Here is a 19,623-nt window from a genome sequence, read left to right on the forward strand (position 1 = left end):
ACCAAAGTGTGTGTTTTTACACATACCAGGGTAGCAGCATCCATGCAAATGCATTTCTCTTAACCTTTCTAAAACTTAATTTTTTTTTGCAAATGTTCTTGTGAAAACAAAGGATAACACTCACTTTCATGTTTTTGAGACAGTAACAAAAAGGCCTATAGATACTGACAATATATTTTCCCAAACATATTTTTTTTATAAACAGTATTTTGGAATTTAGCCACTTTTTTTTGTTGTTGGCATTTTCAGTAGTTATTTATACCCACATATATTCATTATAATCATTAATGTATTGTATCGCTTTTAAAAGCTAAGGATGACTGAAAGGATTTGGTGTAGCTTTTTGTTTTTGTTTTTAAGTACAATCCATCAAATCCCAAGGAATGTGCTCATATAAAATATTGCTGGGGTCATGTTTAGAATTAATGTTGGTGTGATGACATACATTCCCATGAAATGGATATGCAAAGGTGTACAGTATATAATACTTAGTGATTTTGGTTCATCTGAGATCATCTACTATTTGTATAATTTAGACATTATGAATTCGAGAGTAACTGAAACTAAATTTAGGACAAAATTCTGGAAACTAGGCTGTTTTCTTTGTTTTGAGGTTGGGCCATTACAAAAGCAGCCACAGAATTTTGTGCAATTTCAATGTGAAATCACAAGTCCCTTCTGAGAATCCAGGCAGACTTGAAATCTGACCTACACTCACCTGAAATTTGGCAGTTACGGGGGTCCTGGGTAAACCTGGGTTGCATTGTGAGCTTGACACAAAATCTGAAACCAGGAGATTTTGCTTATGTGTGGATGTCATTCCGACACATTCCACATGGTCCTTACTGACACTCAAGTCAGAAACAACTGCATTTACGTCTGGACATTTGTGAGAAGCACAACACTGAGCCTCCATCTTCCTCATTTCACCTTCCAAAAATCTCACAACACAACTGGGAAAAGCTCGTACCTCTCTGAGCAAGACTCTGTCAGCATGTGACTAATCTTAAAATTCGGAAACAGTTTGGAACCAAGCTTCTGTTCATGACTGTTATTATTAGGGACCAAAGCAAGGTTATTTCCCCCTTCTTATGAATAGGAATAAAAGGTAAGAAGGAGATCACAGGCAACTCAGATTATTTTTTTACTTCTTTGTTGCTTCTGAATTTCTCAAATAATCTTTTCAACCTTAGAGTGGGAATGCCAAGACAGTAAAGGAAATATATATGCTTTTGTAGTTTCCTACAGAGATTTTACAGCACTTTCACTATTTAACATCCCGCACCCACTCACCCTCACCCCCCAACATTTACAACTCTAATTGTAAGGCTCACAGTTCTTTTTTAGTCACACCAAACTGGCTTTTTGAGTTAGGTAAAGATTAATGGTATTTAGCCAATAAATCTGTTATCTTCCTTTTAGTCTTCTCCTTAAATCCCATAGGCTCCTAAGGCAGAAACAGGAAAAAAGGATGCAGAGAGCTCCCAACCCTACCTACAGTTATTTTCAGCTTGCTCTGAAGTCAGTGGAAAGCACTTGATAACGTCACTAGATCTCTAACAGGTGGCCAGAAGATCACTGCTAGGATCACTATCCAGGACTCTGACCACCAGTTTTTCCCCCAGAGCAAATATTTGGATGCTTTCCTATACCATCACATGGATTTTTTCATATGCCGGGGCAGGAGTCTTGCCCACCCTCAGTCTCTCCCAGCACTTGTCCCAGACATGCCTGGAAGCTGGAGGCTTTTGTAATTATATCAGTGACTATAATGTTTTGCTCTCATAGGGATGTTCTCAAAAGCTGGCCTGCTGGTATTTCACTGTTGGTAAAAATAGAGTCCTGAGGAATTTCTCTTTGAGGAAAAAACAGCACGCTGTATAAATAATTGCAAAAATTTTGCAAACAGATGAAGGGGGGAAATAGTTCCGGGGGCTCTTTAACCTGAGTCTGGGGCTGGGATGCTTAGCACAACACTCTGATAAAGTAATTCCCTGGAATAAATTTATTTAGGTTTTTCAGGGGCTTTCTGATGACAGTGGAAAGAATGAATCCCCTGATTGCCCCATGTTGCCTCCCCTAATGGCTCTGCATTTCATTTCTAAGAACTGTTTCAGCTAATGGCAAGTTTGTGAAGTTTCTAATAAATTTATAATGAATAGCAACAGTGACAAAATAATGGACTTGCCATTGGTGCCATTTGGAAGAAATAAATGCTTAGGGATTCCTGGTGACATGAGATGCTACTGATGGAAGATTTATGCTTTGTGGCAAAACAGCGCCGTGCTGTGTAAAAGAGCAAAGCAGTTAACTTCACCATCAGTTTTCAAATGGCCGCTATGATTCAGGGTGGAAAGTACAAGTGTGGTAAATGAAAACAAGCCCCCAAAGGAAGACTGGTGTAAGTCTAATGCAAATGTTACTGAAAGAATGGTTTGTTGTAAATCTGAATGATTGCAGAGAGATCTGTGGGCAAAAATTTGATAGAGTAATGAAAAATTAAATACCAACAAAACCAAGTAAGCTTTGATGCTGTTTTATGAGATAGCTTTCTGCCATGTATTTTTAGAAACAAGTATCCTTATTCTGGAATAAATGAACTTAGAAAGAGTAACATCTGGGAATGCACACCATTAATCTTAACTTTTTGTTGAAAGCTTCAAAACAATGACCGCTCTCATGGGGAATCTCAATTATAAAAATGGGGTTTTCTGTTTGTTTGTTTTTAAGGGGGGAACTAAAAGAACAAGCTGACAAATTGGTAGCAGATCACAGCTTTTACCAAAAAGAAGAAAACAAATGTTTCTAACAGTTTATCAATCAATTAGGCTCTTACGATAGACAATGACTGTGGTTATGCGGAGAAAAAGCTGGCCTATTTCTTTCCCTTCCAGAAACACACCCATCACGCTGACTGCCAGCAACTCAGCCTGGTACCATCCCAATATTTATTCCTTTGTAATGTCTATGGGTTTTTCTTCTTGGTTTTTTTGAATGCCTGGAAGATGACAACATCTTATTTTGCATTTGAAACAATAAGAGTGTGGGGACAAAAAAAAAAATAATTCAGACTCTCTTCAGAAGAGATTATTAAATTACTTGGGACAACATTTCCATCTAAGCCATGGCTTGTTCTCACAGTTCCTGGCGCCACAGGACTGTGGTACTGGGAAGGGTTTTTTTGCTGACATGCCTTGGCTGTAGAACAGCTAATGAGGTGATTTGTTGGTCACCATGCTTTATATATATACATACACACACACACACACACACATGTAGAGTGTGTGTGTGTGTACATTTTTATGGATTTTAAAAACATTTCTATGTTTGTGCACAAAATATGTAAGGAAGTGTTAGCTCACTTCACCTCACATGAAATATTTAAATTAGTAAGTTCACTTCTGCAAGATGCACAGCATGTTGTAATACGTTGCAGGCTGCCCTCACTGTCACCTAACAGGACATAAAGGTTAGAAGCAATGCCCAGAAAACGACTCTGGATGAAACGGTTCAAAGTCCTAGTGCAGGCTGAATCCCAGTTTCAAAAGTGAAAGCCAACTAATTTTATGTTTTTATAAGCCTAAAATATTCTTTAAAATGTGACTTTGTTTCCTAAGTAATTTCAGTGATTTAAAGAATGCGACTTTCCAGGTTTTACAGCCCTAAGTCCATCATTTGCTGAAAGTTTCTTTCTCTAAAAGAGACAAACTATTTCACTGCACATCCCTTGTGAGAACACTCATGAAAGAAAAGCTTTCGATAGTTGTGCTTCATGGCATAATTTTCACTTTCCCACTTAAATTGATTTGCAGACAGATATAAATCCAATTTCAAAAAGTTTGGTGTTACAGCTTGGGTGGGTTAGATGGATAACTAATGCTTATCCATATGTCCTGAATATTCAAGCTTTGGCTCAAAAGCTCATGAGGATAGTTCTCCTGCTTCCAGTCGGGCTGGATTTACTAGCCTATTTTTTTCTTCCAGAAACACACCCTTAATATTGACTGCCAGAAGCTACATCTGGTACTATCCTACTTTTGAACATTTTGCTTTAAAATTAGAGGGGGGGAATAGCCAAATATTTTAGGACTTGCTAAATGGATTTATTCTAGAAATGCACATGCTCATGCATATCATTCTATGTATGCAAGACAGATATCATCCATCTAGTAAAATATTACTGCACCTCCTCAAACCTGACATCTCTATATAGCCTTACAGAACAAAACCAGCAATGGAATATTTTTAACCCTTTAAGATGAAACTTAAAATTTTACCTTCAAGCTTTACAGCAAATTTCATAGAAGAGAGTGTGAAATACTGCAATCACACTTGGTTTGAGGATGATTTGAAGGGTGCTTCTCAAGATTTTTGCTTTTTGCAACACTTCACTGTAAAAATAAAATTCAGGAAGTTTTAACCAATTGCAGCGGTTTATTGCTCAAACTTAGTGGCTTTTTTCTCTTCTTCTAGAAGGTAGAGAAGAGGCACAGATGGTTAGGCTCTATAGCTCATCCTCATTAAAGTAGGGAATTTCATCTGATGGGCAGGAGGTCCCAGAATCCCAGGCTTATTTTCCCGTTAGCCAAGAGAACTTGGGTAAAGAAAGCAGTGGGCTTTCAGTTTTTTTAATACATTCAGTGGAGATATTATGGGAGAGCATACCTTACCTAAGGAGGCAGGTGAAGGGCAGAAGGTCAGTTGGTGCCTCTTGGTACTTCAGAGGGTCCCCAGCCCTTCTGAGCTCTGGCCAGTGTCAGGGAAAAACCATCTCACGCTGTGGCTGGATACTGACCCGCTGCAAAGCAGTGGCCCCCTGCTCTCATCAAATTAAACAAAAGGAAAAATAGGGATGTGACAAGAGAAGGGGTAAGCACAGTGATTCAGTTCCTCATCTTCCATCCCACAGAGTATAAATAGTGTTTTGATGCTTGATGGAACAGCTTCACAGAGGAGCAAAAAGAAAAATATGCAGCTGAAGCACCCATATTCCTCTCCTGCTGGCTCCATGTCTTCAGGGCTTGGCACTACCCGAGGAGACATGGCATGAACTGCTCAATTTTGGGCTCTGTGATCTGCTATTAATGAAGGATATTTTCAGGACATTTGTATTAGAGAAGTAGCATTACACCCTACTAATGTTAGTTATACCCCTAGCTATCCACGTTAAAAAACCAAACCCAAACCAACTCAACTTTGTTTCCCAGATGGGTCCATGAGATCAGCGTTTTGTCAGCAGTGGTGGACCCCAGGCTGCACTGAGACTAAGGTTAGCCAGTGCCCACACACCATCAGCAAGCCATCAGCTCCTGTGGCTGCAGCTGCAAGTATCCAAAGGGGTGCTGACATCTTGCGACCAGGATACATCTCTTTTGGTACTGTTATTACCCAGAACAAAAATTGATAACTTGCATATTTGATGGGGGAAGACTCCTAAGGTCTTCTATTTCTTTTTGATACTGTAGTCAAAAAGTAATATGGATTTTGTTACATTCAACATCTGGTCCAAAAATGTGCATTTCCACTAAGGAAAACACAAACCAGAACAGGCAAGCCAAAACAAACACACACAAAATGTTACTATTGTTTTTACATATTTTATTCAGATAGGATTTTTAATATGTACAGAAACTGTATCTGATGTTATGCAGTTGGGTCTAGATATGGAACTTGAAAAAAATAATTTCTTTTCATGCGTATCATTTTGTTTTATTTCATTCTTCATGAGTCGTTTTCTACTTAACTGGCAGCGGACAACCTTCAAATTGCATTTTCAGCATATGATTTATATAGGTACAAAAATGTGGGATAAGAAAGCTTAAACATTATATTTCACAATTCATTTAACAAAGTAGCAGTAGTTAGAAAATTTTACTTGGCAAGATCATACTGGGGTGGGAGTGGGTCTGTATGTGGAAAAGGGACCTAAGGAATGTTCCTATGATTAGTCTGAGGCAGCACAGTTCAACGATGGGAATTTGCTCTGGGAGGTAGATCTTGCTGTAAACCATTCAAGATTAGATACAAGGCACTGACATATGACAAATGAAACTGCTGAGAGAGTGGGTTGTACGAGCTAATGATTTTCAATCTTTAATCAGGCACCTAGCTTGGCACAGTGTATTACATTTGAGTAAATAAGTACCTTTAAGGCTCAGGGTCAAAGCTCTGATGGGAATTTTGCTGAGGAAAACCGAGCTGGAGGGAGATTTAGGAAGAAAAACGTTAGTCACTCTTCATCCACAGCATTGAATGAACAGGGTCAAATCCTGCCACCTTTTGCCAGTGGCACCTTGCTGGCAAGTGGGAAGCTGCTTGAAACACCATGCAGACGGACATACCTCCAGGAAAGATGGAGCACGCTGGCTGGTCAGCAAAGAGGAACACTCCACACCATCTGGGTGGAAAGAAGGAAAAAAATGTTGCTTAGAATCTGCTTAGTTTGGGCCCTGTATTCCCTGACCTCCAAGTTTTTGGGCACAATTTTATACCCACAGCTGACTGTGGGCACACAAATTATAGCATTCAGGAATTTAACTACCTGATGATTGGGCCTGCGCTCAGTGTTGTAACCCCAAGCATTCCACATTCATGAGAGAAGCCTCCAAAAAAATAAAAAACCTGTAAGATTGGCTTCAGAATCATGAATTAATACTTTTTGAAACTTCTGGGTTTTTGAGCTTGCGTGGCAGCTTATATTTGCAAGTTCTTCCAGCACAATAAACAGTGGGAACCATTGAAAAAATAGAGCAGTGAAATCAGATTTCTGTACAGCAAAATGACTCATAAAACTGGACCTTCAGAAAGACAACAAAAAAAGAAATCAAGACTTAGGATAAAGATGGAGGTTGTATGACAGACTGCGCCAGACAGTGCTGCGTATAAATGGCAGCATCTCAATGAATACACAAACCCACAGGCAAACATTTATATATACACATATCCATATATAAATATACATCTACAAAGATATCACCTAGGACACCAGAAATGGTGATATCTTTGTCTTTCAGGAACAATGACACTTTCTGTTGTATCAGGGAAGCACATCAATGACAGAGACAGAAGCTCCTTGGAAGTGTCCAGGGTGTTGAGAATAAGGAGCCTCACAAGCTTCACCTCCTCCCACTCTGAGCGAGTCACTGACTTGGCCTTTTCAACCAAACACCAGACAACAGAAACACGTGCAGAACATGAAAAAACATGTATTCTTCATCAAGATTTACTACTTACGGAGTGGATCAGGTGTGGCAGATCCATCCCATTGGTAATGCTTTCCTGGAAGTCCTTAGATCTTCGGGGTTTTTGGTGAAGGTGTAGAAAAGGTTCCTTCCACCCATCATTTTTTCATGGATTTTGCTGCAGTTCTTGTAGCTGCAGCTGCGTGTTGACCAGTGGCTGAGAAAGCTGTAGAAATGGGCTAGTTTCAAAAAACGTGCACATTTCAGCAATATCAACCAAATCTTGTAAGCGCTTTTATACATATTTACATGCATATCTAAACACCAATAGATTATTCTAACTCAGATTTGCGGAATAGGGTTGCAATTGTGCTTGGGGTCTTTGAAAAATCATGTCCTTCTGCCCAGGCACGAAGTGGAGACAGTGGAGACCCCTGAAAAACCCTGGAGTATTTCATAAGGCATTCCCCTACTCACCACCACTGAAATGCTGCCACTGCAGCAGACGGTGGCAAGTTTTCTCTTTTTTCGATAGGGAATACAGGAAGGTGATACCATTTGTCAGTGGCCTTTCCAGTGTCCACAAAAAAACAGTTCATCGTAGCCTTTCTGATTTTCTTTTTTATAGTAGTCACACCTATAGGAACTTCTTCCCGCTAACCCTTCCTGGATATCACTTCTGCCTCTGCTAGGCTAACTTGACCTTGACCTGGGCAAAGCCTGTAGTTCCAGGAGGTCTAAGGTATTCTTCAATAGGATGCTCAGCTATCTTGTACTTGCTACTGTGTGTTGGCAAGGCAGAATCAAAACCAAATATTCTTTTCAATATTGAAACCCCAGAAATCTGGAAATAAACAAAACATACAATTTAAGTGAAACTCGAACAACTCAGGAGGGTGCCCTCTATTTGCAGGGATAAGCAGATCCCTACAGCTTTTATTTTAAGGCCAGTTTCTTAAGCAGTAAGCATTTTTTACTCCCTTCTACTTCATTATGCCATTGTACTCGGATTTCGGCCCTTTTATCCTTTGCCCATTTCAGTCATGTTCTGGGATCTGCAACAAAACCACTACAGGAGATGGTCTGCAGCATCAGTAATGCTTTAAGACAAGCTCGGTAGCTCATATTTCTTTGTTAGCATCCCATGGCGAATGGGAAAGATCAGTTTGCTTTGTTCTTAGGCCTTGATTTTCATAAGCTAATGATGGCTGTGGGTGTAATTGTGGTCAGGCTTAAGTGGTAGCGCAAGGGCAGAAAATCAGAGAGGCGCTTCCGTGAGGCTGGTTTCTCCTCCGCCATGCACACGGAGCGGGATGGCATCTGCTTGCCTTCCCCCCAGGCATACACCCACGACTGGAGAAGGAGGGATGTGCCAGTGGAGGTGGGAGGCTGGGAGCAGAGCGTGAGCCTGAGCACCCACCAGTTTGGGTCCCTTCTAGGGACCATCTGATGCTGGATTAATCTCCTCTAGCTTAACCTCCTCCAGCAATAGCAATAATAAAAGCTCCCCTTTCTCTTTGGCTCACAGCTGACAGGACCCTTCAGTGCATTTTATTTCCTCTAACAATTGTAATTGTTGCCCTGGTGCAACAGATATATTTGTTGCTGAACATTTGCTTGATAGTTGGGCTAAATAGTGTAAGGAGCGCTGCTTTTAAAGGGGATGGTATGCTCTGTGGTTTGAATAGGTAATAGGTGTGCTACTGTTGCCACTGCTGGTACAGGATAATTTTTTAATTATGCAGTAAACATGAATTTATGTGAAAACATGTGGCTGCTTTTCCAACCAGCCACACAGTATATATTGTTCTGTGATATTAAAGCTGGTCAAAAAATTTTAAACATTCTTTGAACACTACTTAGAGTAGTTAAGATTAAATATTCTGAATCTTACAAGACTAAAAATATTTTTTTTTCAATTTTCAAAAAGAAAATGGTTTGAATAATTTTTTTTAAGTCAGTGGAGTCCCATGAATTACTTTGGCTCTAAAGACATGTCTTGTGAAATTTAAGTAAATAGTTTCCAATATTTGGAGACAGAATGCAAATGTTCTTTAACAAAATGACAAAACACTGCATTTCCAGCTAGATGCCATGTAAAACAAAATGTGTTATAAGCATTCTGCTGGGAGGTGAGAAGATTTATAAGCATGCATTCGTAAAATTCAACCAGCAGTAATGAATATTCATATGAAGTAAACAGATTGAGATTTAGCAAGCTTGCAATACTGTTTTCCTGCAGTAACAATATGCAAATGTCTGTACACATAGGTTCTTGAAGAGAGGATGAAATTGGAGTGCAAGTGTCATGGAGTTTCAGGGTCCTGTACAACTAAGACCTGCTGGACAACGCTTCCTAAATTCAGAGAAATTGGATATATTTTGAAAGAGAAATACAATGCTGCAGTGCAAGTGGAGGTGGTACGAGCCAGTAGACTAAGACAGCCAACCTTCCTGAAGATCAAGCAGATTAAGAGTTACCAGAAACCCATGGAAACGGATTTAGTGTATATCGAAAAGTCACCCAACTACTGTGAGGAAGATGCTTCCACGGGGAGTGTCGGTACCCAGGGACGACTCTGCAACCGTACCTCTCCCAACGCTGATGGGTGTGACATGATGTGCTGTGGAAGAGGGTACAACACACACCAGTACACCAAGGTGTGGCAGTGTAATTGCAAATTCCACTGGTGCTGCTTTGTGAAGTGCAACACATGTAGTGAGCGGACAGAGGTGTTCACCTGCAAATAACGGCATCGTGCAAATGAACAGAACAAATCACCATGAGTGAAGAAAGTGGAGTACAACAAACAACGACAGCATCATTTTGCACATCTAATCTTCTTTGGGAAAAAAAAAAACCAAACAACCAACCAACACCACAACAACCACTCCCTCCCCACTACTTACACTTCTAAGGATGGTGCATTTTGGCTGGCTGGCTGTTGTAACTGCTTTGGAAACAAGGGCAATAGGATTAAGGTGATGTTGACAACCACATGAAACTTCCTCTGTCTCTCTCTTCCCGAGCCCCCCCCCCCCCCCTTTTTTTTTTTTACAACAATCTGGGTGTCGTAGAGTTCTCTTAGTGTTGTAAGTTATACATATCAGAGAAGCTGATTGCATTGCAGGTCCCATGAAACTTAAAAGAAAAAGACACTTTCTCCTATTTTGCAACAACAAAACCACCGAGCCCTGTGCAAATAAAGACTTTTTTTTAAGGAAACGAAATCTTCACTGACTAGAACACAGCAGTCTTCCTGCAAAAACCTAAATTTCTAAGAAAGCAGGTAGAGAGAAAACAACTGGTAGGGAGACAAAACCTCTGGTGGAAATACTCCACTATCAGTTTGGAAAAAAATAATGTTCACAAAATTACATCAGCTGCCAGTGACACTGGAACTCTTTGAATGAACATTAAAAAAAAATTATTTATGTTTTTAATAGTATAAAAAAATCTAAGCACTAACGGGTAGCTATGTCTTAATTCTGTACTAAATGTAAACTTATTGGAATTCTGACTTTATGACTTTTGTATTTGGTTCTCCCTAAGTTCTTCAATGCTACTGATATGTTGTCACTCCACTATTAGAGTTCAATTACTGTAGGCCTTAAGCAATTACCAGAACTAAGCAAAAAGATCATGTGAAACTGTGGTTACAAATGCTTGATAAAGACTTTTCCTGCTTGCCTCCTGAATAAGAATGACTCTTTAGACTCAGGCTTGAGGCATGGAGCACCTGCTTTCAGCTCCCTGTAGGGAGTTTTATGATACAAAGACATGCTTCGACAAATATCAAAGGTTTTGCTTTGCCGTCAAATGCACTGGCAGGATCTTCCAAGCATTGCATTTTGCTTTTAATGGTTGAAAGTTAATATTACCAATAGTTTTAAATAACTTATGCTCAGTATGAACTGAGATGTTAATAAAAATATGGTAGCTGAGCTCTAGGTTGCTGCAACCTGTGAGCTGTTGTGGCTTCACAAGCATAAGAAAGCTAAAATTTGGGTTAGTTTGCATCGTTGTTATTCTAAGGTTGGCAATAATGTACCTCCCGGTAAATATATGAATGTTAAGAAAGAAGCTGACTTTACACCAGCGCTCAATTCTAACTCATACACCTTTTCCCTATGAGAGATTTTAAAAAAATCCTCGGATATTTTACTACTGTAAAATCTAGTGCTTTTAGCCCCGAGAGCCAGATATGCCCACTTATAATGCAGCACACTGAGTGACAAATGTTTGCTTGTAGCAAAGGTCGCTACCTGATTTTCTGAAAACGTGGATTAAAAACTTCCTAATGTCTGCATATCTGCATTACTAGCTTTTGCCTCATTCGATTACTTTTATTGAAGGGCTGCAAGCCATGAGCCCTCCCCACCTGATACGGGAGCACTTGCCACACCACATGATGCTCTTTGGGCAAGGGGCTGGCAGAGCTACCACTCTGCCAACTCCCATGCTGGATATGTGAACGAGCCAGGATTGCCTCCATAATTTTTGGACCTGTATTATCAAAAGTAGCTACTCACTTGGGGACCTTCGTTTGAATGCTCATGAGGACCTGCCTTTCTGATCCCAAGCACTTACCCTCTGAAAATCAGACCCCTTTCTTGAGTCTGCCACAGAGCAATCCAAAACTGAAGAGCTCATTTTTTCCATTGTTGCTGTTGGTTTCTAAATACCAGCCTTGGTGTGAACGAGTGCACCTTCAAAGAAGTCAGCAGGGGCCCTCAAAAATGCTAGAGTCACTCCATATTTGAAGTCTCTTTGATTCATGGGTATTGTTGTTGAATAATAGTGATATACTGTATCTTCACTACATTCTTGACAGGAAGCAAATAAAGCTCCCACACACAGTAATGCACAGTCTTATGGTACTAGATACTGTAAATATATTAGAATAGTATTTGTTAAGTACAATTGAGGAATCCAATTAAGTTATATTATTGTATATCGTTTAAATGTCTATAGAATATTTTAAATTATTGTGAACTACACTGCATTAAAAAAGAAAAAAAGGTTATATATTATAACACCAGCCACTCTGAAAAGTGGACCAAAGTGACACTTTCTCTCTTTTTTTTACATACCCCTATTTCAAATAGCTCTGTCAGCTATTGTAATACCACAGTAGCAGTCCTACGATTGGATTAGCTGTCTAGAATATAACGTTTCAGAGCATCCTATAAAAGTTTTGCTCATGTGGGGTTGCAGCATTCAGAAATGTACTGAACAGTACAAAGCAGGGGCTGACCATGGGAATGCATGGACTTTGAACTATGTCCCAAGAAAAAGCAGTTTTGGTCAGAAAACACCATTACCACTTATGTACTGAAACATCCCCCCAAAATGGCAACCTTTTAATGAAGGTGTCTATGAACAGAAGTGGGCTACCCACAACTTTTATTTTAAAAAATGTAGTTTGATGTCAAAGGACTGTGACAACAGAAGTTTGAATGTGACCAGGAACACAATGTGGTTTAACCATACCTTAGCCTTGGCAAAACTCAAAATACTGTATGCTATTAAAGAATTTAAGAGCAAAGATAAATTTGTTTACTATGTGAATGTTTTATGGCAAGCAGAAAACAAAAGATGAAATGTGTTTCCATTAAAAAATTTTCCCCCTTCTAGTTCCCTTTCTTTTTGTTTGTTACTCATTTAGGAAAAAGAAAGAAGGCAAGAAGGCTTTATGCAAAGGTCATTTGTGTACAGGCTTCTCTGGGTGAGAAATGATGGGCAGATTCCAACACCAATGTTTTTGTGTTTTTTGAGAAAAAGTAATGAACATGCCTGTGTTCGGTATCACAGTCCAAAGTCATCTACCTATGCCAGTGGTACAGAGAAACTGGCACAAGCACCAGCCTTGCTGCTGCTGGAGACTTTGGTCAGCACAAATGAGGAGACGATAAATGTTTTGTGATAGAAATGTGTCATTTGGCTCCAAAATGGTTCTTGATCATGAACCTCACATCACAGACTAGCAGAGAGGAATAAGAGGCACAGAGGAGAGTCTTGAAGGCCCTGGCTTCAGCACTTGCATATGCTCCAGCTGATTCAAGCAAGTTATGGACGCATCTGAAAACCCTACCTGAATCTGGACCTAAAAGGTTTTACAGCATTTATCTTGGTCAGAATAGTAGCAACAACCCTGATACTGAGAATAGTGTCTTCCTATACGAAATCTAAAGACAACGTAGAACATTTTTTGTGTTTGCCCCTTGGGGAAGATACCCAGCTATAGATAAAGGTATAGCCAAATTGCGCAAGAGCTAAGTCCAAAATAATTTCATTAAAATGAGCTGAGTTGTCCTGGGTTTATAACAGCATAAGTATCACAACATTTTACCCACAGATGCAAAAAAAACCCACTGCACCTTTTTTCTAATTACATCATGGGAAACTTGTTAATAGAGTTGCAGGAAGTTTTTATAGCAAACGGTAATATTACATTCGTTTCTACAATGACATCTGGAAAGTAGATGAAACTCATCAAAAGTTCGCAAATCTTTTAACAAATCTGAAGCATGTTGTGAGTAGGTCACTTAGTTTCAAACATATTTCCATGGATTTCTTTCTTAGTTTAACGTTAAAAGCCAAAGTGGTACTGAACGTAACAAATGAAGACCTTCTTTTACACCAGCTTTCCCATGTGAATAACTTGATATGCCTTTCACTATTGAAGGCACAATTGGTGTTCAACAGAAAATGCTTTCTATAAAGCTAGAGATAATTTGCATTCATAGCAATTTTCATAACTGGACAGAATGACTGCACGTTTCCTTTCCAATCCTTCAGACCTTTTGTTGCAATGACAGTTCCCACAGCGAAGGCAGTACAGTAAGTGGTACAGTAAAGACCCAACATTCTTCTCTCCAAGTGACAGCCACAACAAGATGTGGGATATACACAACTAAAACTACGTCTAAGGGGAAAAAAACACATCAAAGTTGGAAAGGCAGGGGAAGTTGTAAGCAATTTCAGTTTGTGATACTGATACTGTAAGAAACCTCCTGCACACAAAACAAACCGTGTTGTAGGCTGGACTTCACCCACAAACATTTTTCCCCTTGAATCCAAAGTCCCCATCTGCATCTCTGCACATGCAGACTGTTTCACTGAAGCATAAGTACACCCAAAGGCTGGCAAGTATTTTCCTTTTGGTGCTTTTTACCTGCTACTAGGAAATTTTAGGGGATCATTTTCTGACAGAGGACACACACTTGCAAATTTTAAATTTGTATCTCATCTTTTAAATTAAGATCTAGGGTTTTTCCCAGGCGTAGTCCTGCAGTACAGGTATATGTGATTTAGAAGTTTTGTTTGGTGAAGAATAAAGATAGCAGTTTTCACATAATACATGTTTGTTGTTTGTAACGTTTTCCACAGAATGCTGAGGCAGAGGGAATAATACTGCTGTAAATTAAAAATCTTTACTTGTGCTCTTTTTACTGAAAGCAATACACTAAATATTACCTGTTTGGAGACCCTAGGGCAATTCTGTTTCATAGGACGGTCCTTTTCATAAACTGGTACTATGAAAGACCAGAACAACGGGAACAATAAAGTTTACTTTGATTCTGGGTTTTCGCTGTAAACAGACCATAAAATCAATAATGAACCAGCTCAATGGTATTTCAACTTGTGCATAGGCATTAAAAATGATTCAGATATTTTTTTCATAGGTGATTCCTAACAAATGGCACTGCAGCAGACATTGGAAATGTTTGCATTGAAAGCCAGCTGTATGATTAGCCTCTGCCTTCATTTGCCCAGCAATTTAGGGGAAAACCAGCATTTTAGATCCCATACAACTAAAAGGAATTCCCAAGGAGATTACAAGATTTTGATCTTATTGTTTAATTCCTGTGGCTGAGAATGAAAAGGAGCATTCCCTCAATCTTTGGGTAAAGGGAAACCCAAAGGCATTTTGAAGACTATTCACACCACTCAACTTAAAAGACTAAAAGACTGGGCTAAGTGAGCTGACAGCCTCTCTGGACTCCCTCTACAATAGGGAGAGCAAACTTGCTCCAGGGGAGGTGTTAGTTCAGCTCTGACAGACCCTCTCCTCCTCAACTGGAGAAAAACCCCAGGGAGACATGCGGCATAATTTATCAGCTGAAATTAAGCACCAAAAATTGTGTCATGTGAATGAACTCTGATTTCCCCTCTACCATTTGCCTCAGCTGCTCTTGGGCACTAATTATATTTTCCTTAGTTTTTTTTTTAAACTGCAAGCTTTATTATTTCATGTGTTGTGGAATAGATACTCTATTATGTCAGTGAAATTGGTTTTGCCTTTCCTTTTTACTGCCACCCTGTTCTTGTCTCTTCCAACCAATCTCCGACCCCTGATTTTATGCATGAACTATTTTCCTGCAGAAATTATTTCAAAGAGAATTGTAAAAGCCAGACTATTATCCAGTGATTTGATGAAGTAGTTTCCTACAAAGCAGCCCATTTATGATTTTGACTTCCTTTTAACATATGTGCTGTGCAGGGAACTTCAGTCCAAGGGGTGACTGTTTAACAGTTCTATGATACAGGTTGTGAAGGAGCCTAACCTAACGGGTGTGCATGGCAATGCTCTCCCGCTTATTTCATCGGATTGCATCCAGGCTGCTGTTCTTGAGCACATCAGGCCACACGCAGCAGCTGCATCCCAATTACCTGCATGGATTACACCCTCCCATTGAAGCCGAGTTCAGGCTACAGGTTAGGCTGGTTAAAAAGGCAGTGAAATTTAGCAGTCATGGATTTTCAGTAGTGCTAGATATCACACACAATATGGTAACTTGTGTCAACATCTTTTGGAGGCAAGTATTTTATCTTTTAAAGACAAACAAATATATACATAGCGGTACTTGAAAGAATTAGCATACCCAGAGTAAGGAAAAAAGGCACTCCTCAAATTGCATCATATATCCCAAATAAAAAGCCTAAAACGCACACACAACATATATGTATTTGCCCACACACATACAATATATGCAAATACATTAAAATATACATACATATATGTGTGTGCATATGTGAAAAATACATGCTGCAGATATTCAGAGCAATTTTTCTAAGATCCTTTCTCAATTTTCCCTCTTTTAAGGGGAGTGGATTTTGTGGCCTCTTACTGAAATACAGGGATACGACTTTTCTACATTTCTTTCCAGATGTGCCGTGTCATCAGCACCATAATAACACCTGGTAACACCTCTTTCTTTCATTTGTAGGTCTTTTTGTTTGGAGGTCTCAAAGAAAAGCAAAAGAAAGCTCTCATTTTGCAGTTGGAGAAAGTGGAGATGTGTGAAATCTCCCCCCACTTCATCCAGGCAGGAATGGGAAGCAGCCTCACTTGGCTCTAAATCACTTGCCAAAGCCCCCAGCAAAAGCCAAGAGTCAGGGCTACAACTCAGACCTGCTGCTTTTCGGTCTGGGGCTCCAATTACCAGCCGTACCTGCCACGGTTACTGCAGTGCACAGGAGCGTCAGTTGTGATGAATATACATTTATTGGCAAGCACCTCACAACCCTTCCTCCTTATCTCTCTCTTTAAAAGATAAGCCACTTAATATTTGCCCCTGGCTGGTATCAACAAATGTGTCATGATACGCACTTACTCTGCACCCGTGTTAACCTTTCGAACAGATGCAGGCACTTTCAGTCAGAAAATCATCACCGGTATGCTCTGTTAGTACATTTACAGTAATGAGTCAGATAAATGCTGTCTGTTTTTAAAAGGCTAGAAGCAATGCAGCGGGACAGGTTTGTCCACCCACTGCATTTTGTTCCAGCAATTCTGGCACAGAGCTGCAACTAGGATCAAATACTCATAGGAAGCCAACATGCCAAGCCTGAACAGTAGGCTAATGTAAATATATAATGGCGTGGGAAAAAGCCTTTTGTTTGTTAATATTAGGCGATACAGAATATCTGTTATTCAGGACAAGGAACCAGAGAGAGAGAGAGTTGTTGGGTTACGTTCAGCAATGCCCAGTTGTCCTTTGTATCAGTGCATAGATTGCTTGCCTCCCTGGGCATTTGTGCGTGCGTGCACGTGCAGGGGGACTTGGGAAGCATTTAACTAAGTCAAAGCATTAAACTTTTAATTTCATGGGCAAACGGGGTGTGTGCAGGGAAAAGCATTTAGTGTGAATCTAAGCAAGAAATACCTGGAGATGGGTTGCAGCAGCATGGTAAAGAAATACGTGCTTTGGAAGTTTCAGCTGAACTACCTAATCCAAACCACTCCTGGAGGAAGGAGAAGGAATGAGGAAGTCAGTTTGCGGTCACCAGCTTCTCTGCCCGTGATCTCCAGTACATAATTATTACAGGGCTACAGTTCAGCCAGCTTTTGACAAATGAACTACCAAGAGTTTTCTCTGCATGTTTTCTATTCAAGTGTGTTTAGTCATAAATACTTGGTTCTAATGGCATTTTCTTAGTCAAACAGAGCCACTCCTAGGCATTAATAATACATTTTATTCTTGTTATATGCCTCTGAACAAGATTCTTTTATTCTGATTGAAGGCCTTTTTACAGAAGTTGAACATCCTGGATTTTTTTCACCCACGCTAATTTTAACTAATTATACTCCTAGCACTCTTAATCTCCAAATCCTTTGCACTACACTGTATATTCTGTGCTGAAAAGTTTCCATGAAATAGAAATAATTTTATTAGATATCAGGGATTATCAAACTGATTTTATAAAAGGAAAAAGTAATAGCACAAGGACACAGGCATCAGAACACCGAATTTCCTTGTTCCCAATGACTTTCCCCATACTCATCTTTTCTAGTCTTCAGGTTCATAAAACAGCAACTCCTGAGTGCATGTAATGTTCCCATTAGCTCATCTAGAGATAATCTCATTTTAGAGCTATCTGTAAATACCAAGTTTCAGTCCCAAAGATCCAAAACAGGAAGCAATGAGCCATAAACACTCCCTGGTAGTGCTACTGTATGATTTGACTGTATTTGTAACCAAGAATAAAAAGATAATGTAAATATGGAAAATACTGATTTTTGATCAGGGCATATTTTACAAAACATATTACTATTTAAAACGAGGGGCAGCACTTGTTTTCATTCAATGCATTTTTACAAGCAGATAGTAAGAGGTCATATGAGCTTTTGGTGATGGTTTCCTGAAATGGAAATTAAGATTTGATAAGTCCAATGTCCTCTACTAGTATTTGAACCATTTTTTGTAGTTTTTTGACTCTGTATAAGTCATATATACTTAAAACACATTTAGTGAAAGCACCAGCACTGACCATTTGTGTTTTCAGGTGTTCCTGAAATTTTCTCCCCATCCCTAACTATCCACCAGCAAAGAGAACAAACAGAAATATTAAAAAAAAAACAAAACAGACAAACGCATGCTTTTCCAAGGACCTGCATTTCCTTTCCCTTTAGAAAATTATCTCAGTTTCTGTTTAAAACATTTTGCATTCAATAGATGCCCCTTTTCTCTAGATGGGCTCACTTGAGCTCCTTTTTCCACTCCAGCTTTTTAGTTAGCTACACTCCCTCATAATCTGATGCCCGTTCAAATGTCTCTACTCAAGCTGAGACAGATCCAAAAAGTACTTGTAGAGGGAGTCGGCCACAGTTCCGAAAGACTTTCTGCTGGCACTTCAGAGCAGTGAAGTGTTTGCCTGCTCCCGTCCTCTCTAGCTGAAAGAGGAGGGAACTGATCTTACCCTTCAGCTGCAGATGACTGCAAGGTAAGATGCATCAGTTTAAGGGGCAAGAAATCAAATCAGAGCCTGCTCAAGCTCCTGACCTGAAACTTGCCAAAGGTGATGGTTTTCACCAAATTCAGCTCTGACTTTACATCCAGCAAAGCTGGACTAGAGGATGCTGTGACTTAAATGAGAGGGTTGTCTAAGTCTGGCTTCAAAAGTGATTAAAACCCTCTGACTGACTTTTGAACACCTCATCCTAAATATTCCATTTCAGCTTTGAAAATTTTGAAACACTTTTTGTTTAAAAGCTTTGTTTTTAGGATAATTCCTATGTTTTACTAACACTTCAGTACTTCGGCTATTGAAAAAAGACCTCTCAACAAGGGATTTTCAGGATTTGTCTCAAAATGATAATGTCGCTCACACACACAACAGAAACACCAGAAAAAAAAATATGATAAAAGCAGTCTCATGAAGATCAAAAATTGAACCTACTGAAAAGATGGAGTCTGTGCAGAGCAGTAATGTTAGCACAGAGCCTACTCAGTATATAATTGCAACAGTTACGAGGCTGACACAGTTGTGCACATTTTGTCTGTCCTATAACATGTTCACACACTTACATTGGTTGGAAAAAAACCCCAGAGTTGTGAGAGAACTTTGCAAAAAAATTTCTTTGATGAAAAAGGAAAGGTTAATCAAGACCAAAATAAGGAAGAGTTGGGATGCAGCGCTCAAGTTGGCCATAGA

At 39.5% G+C, this 19,623-nt stretch overlaps 1 protein-coding gene across 1 annotated transcript in view; it reads left to right on the top strand.

Annotated features, from left to right (window-relative positions):
- Nucleotides 1-14,713, top strand: part of WNT7B (Wnt family member 7B) — a 99,699-nt gene extending 84,986 nt beyond the window's left edge. The window contains exon 4 of the mRNA XM_005439257.3: nucleotides 9,453-14,713. Within this exon, the coding sequence (XP_005439314.1) occupies nucleotides 9,453-9,932 (480 nt within the window). The 3' untranslated portion in view covers nucleotides 9,933-14,713. The remainder of the gene's footprint in view (nucleotides 1-9,452) is intronic.
- Nucleotides 14,714-19,623: the final 4,910 nt, after the last annotated feature.

This window comes from Falco cherrug, chromosome 5, assembly GCF_023634085.1.
Source record: "Falco cherrug isolate bFalChe1 chromosome 5, bFalChe1.pri, whole genome shotgun sequence".
NCBI classification, from domain to species: domain Eukaryota; kingdom Metazoa; phylum Chordata; class Aves; order Falconiformes; family Falconidae; genus Falco; species Falco cherrug.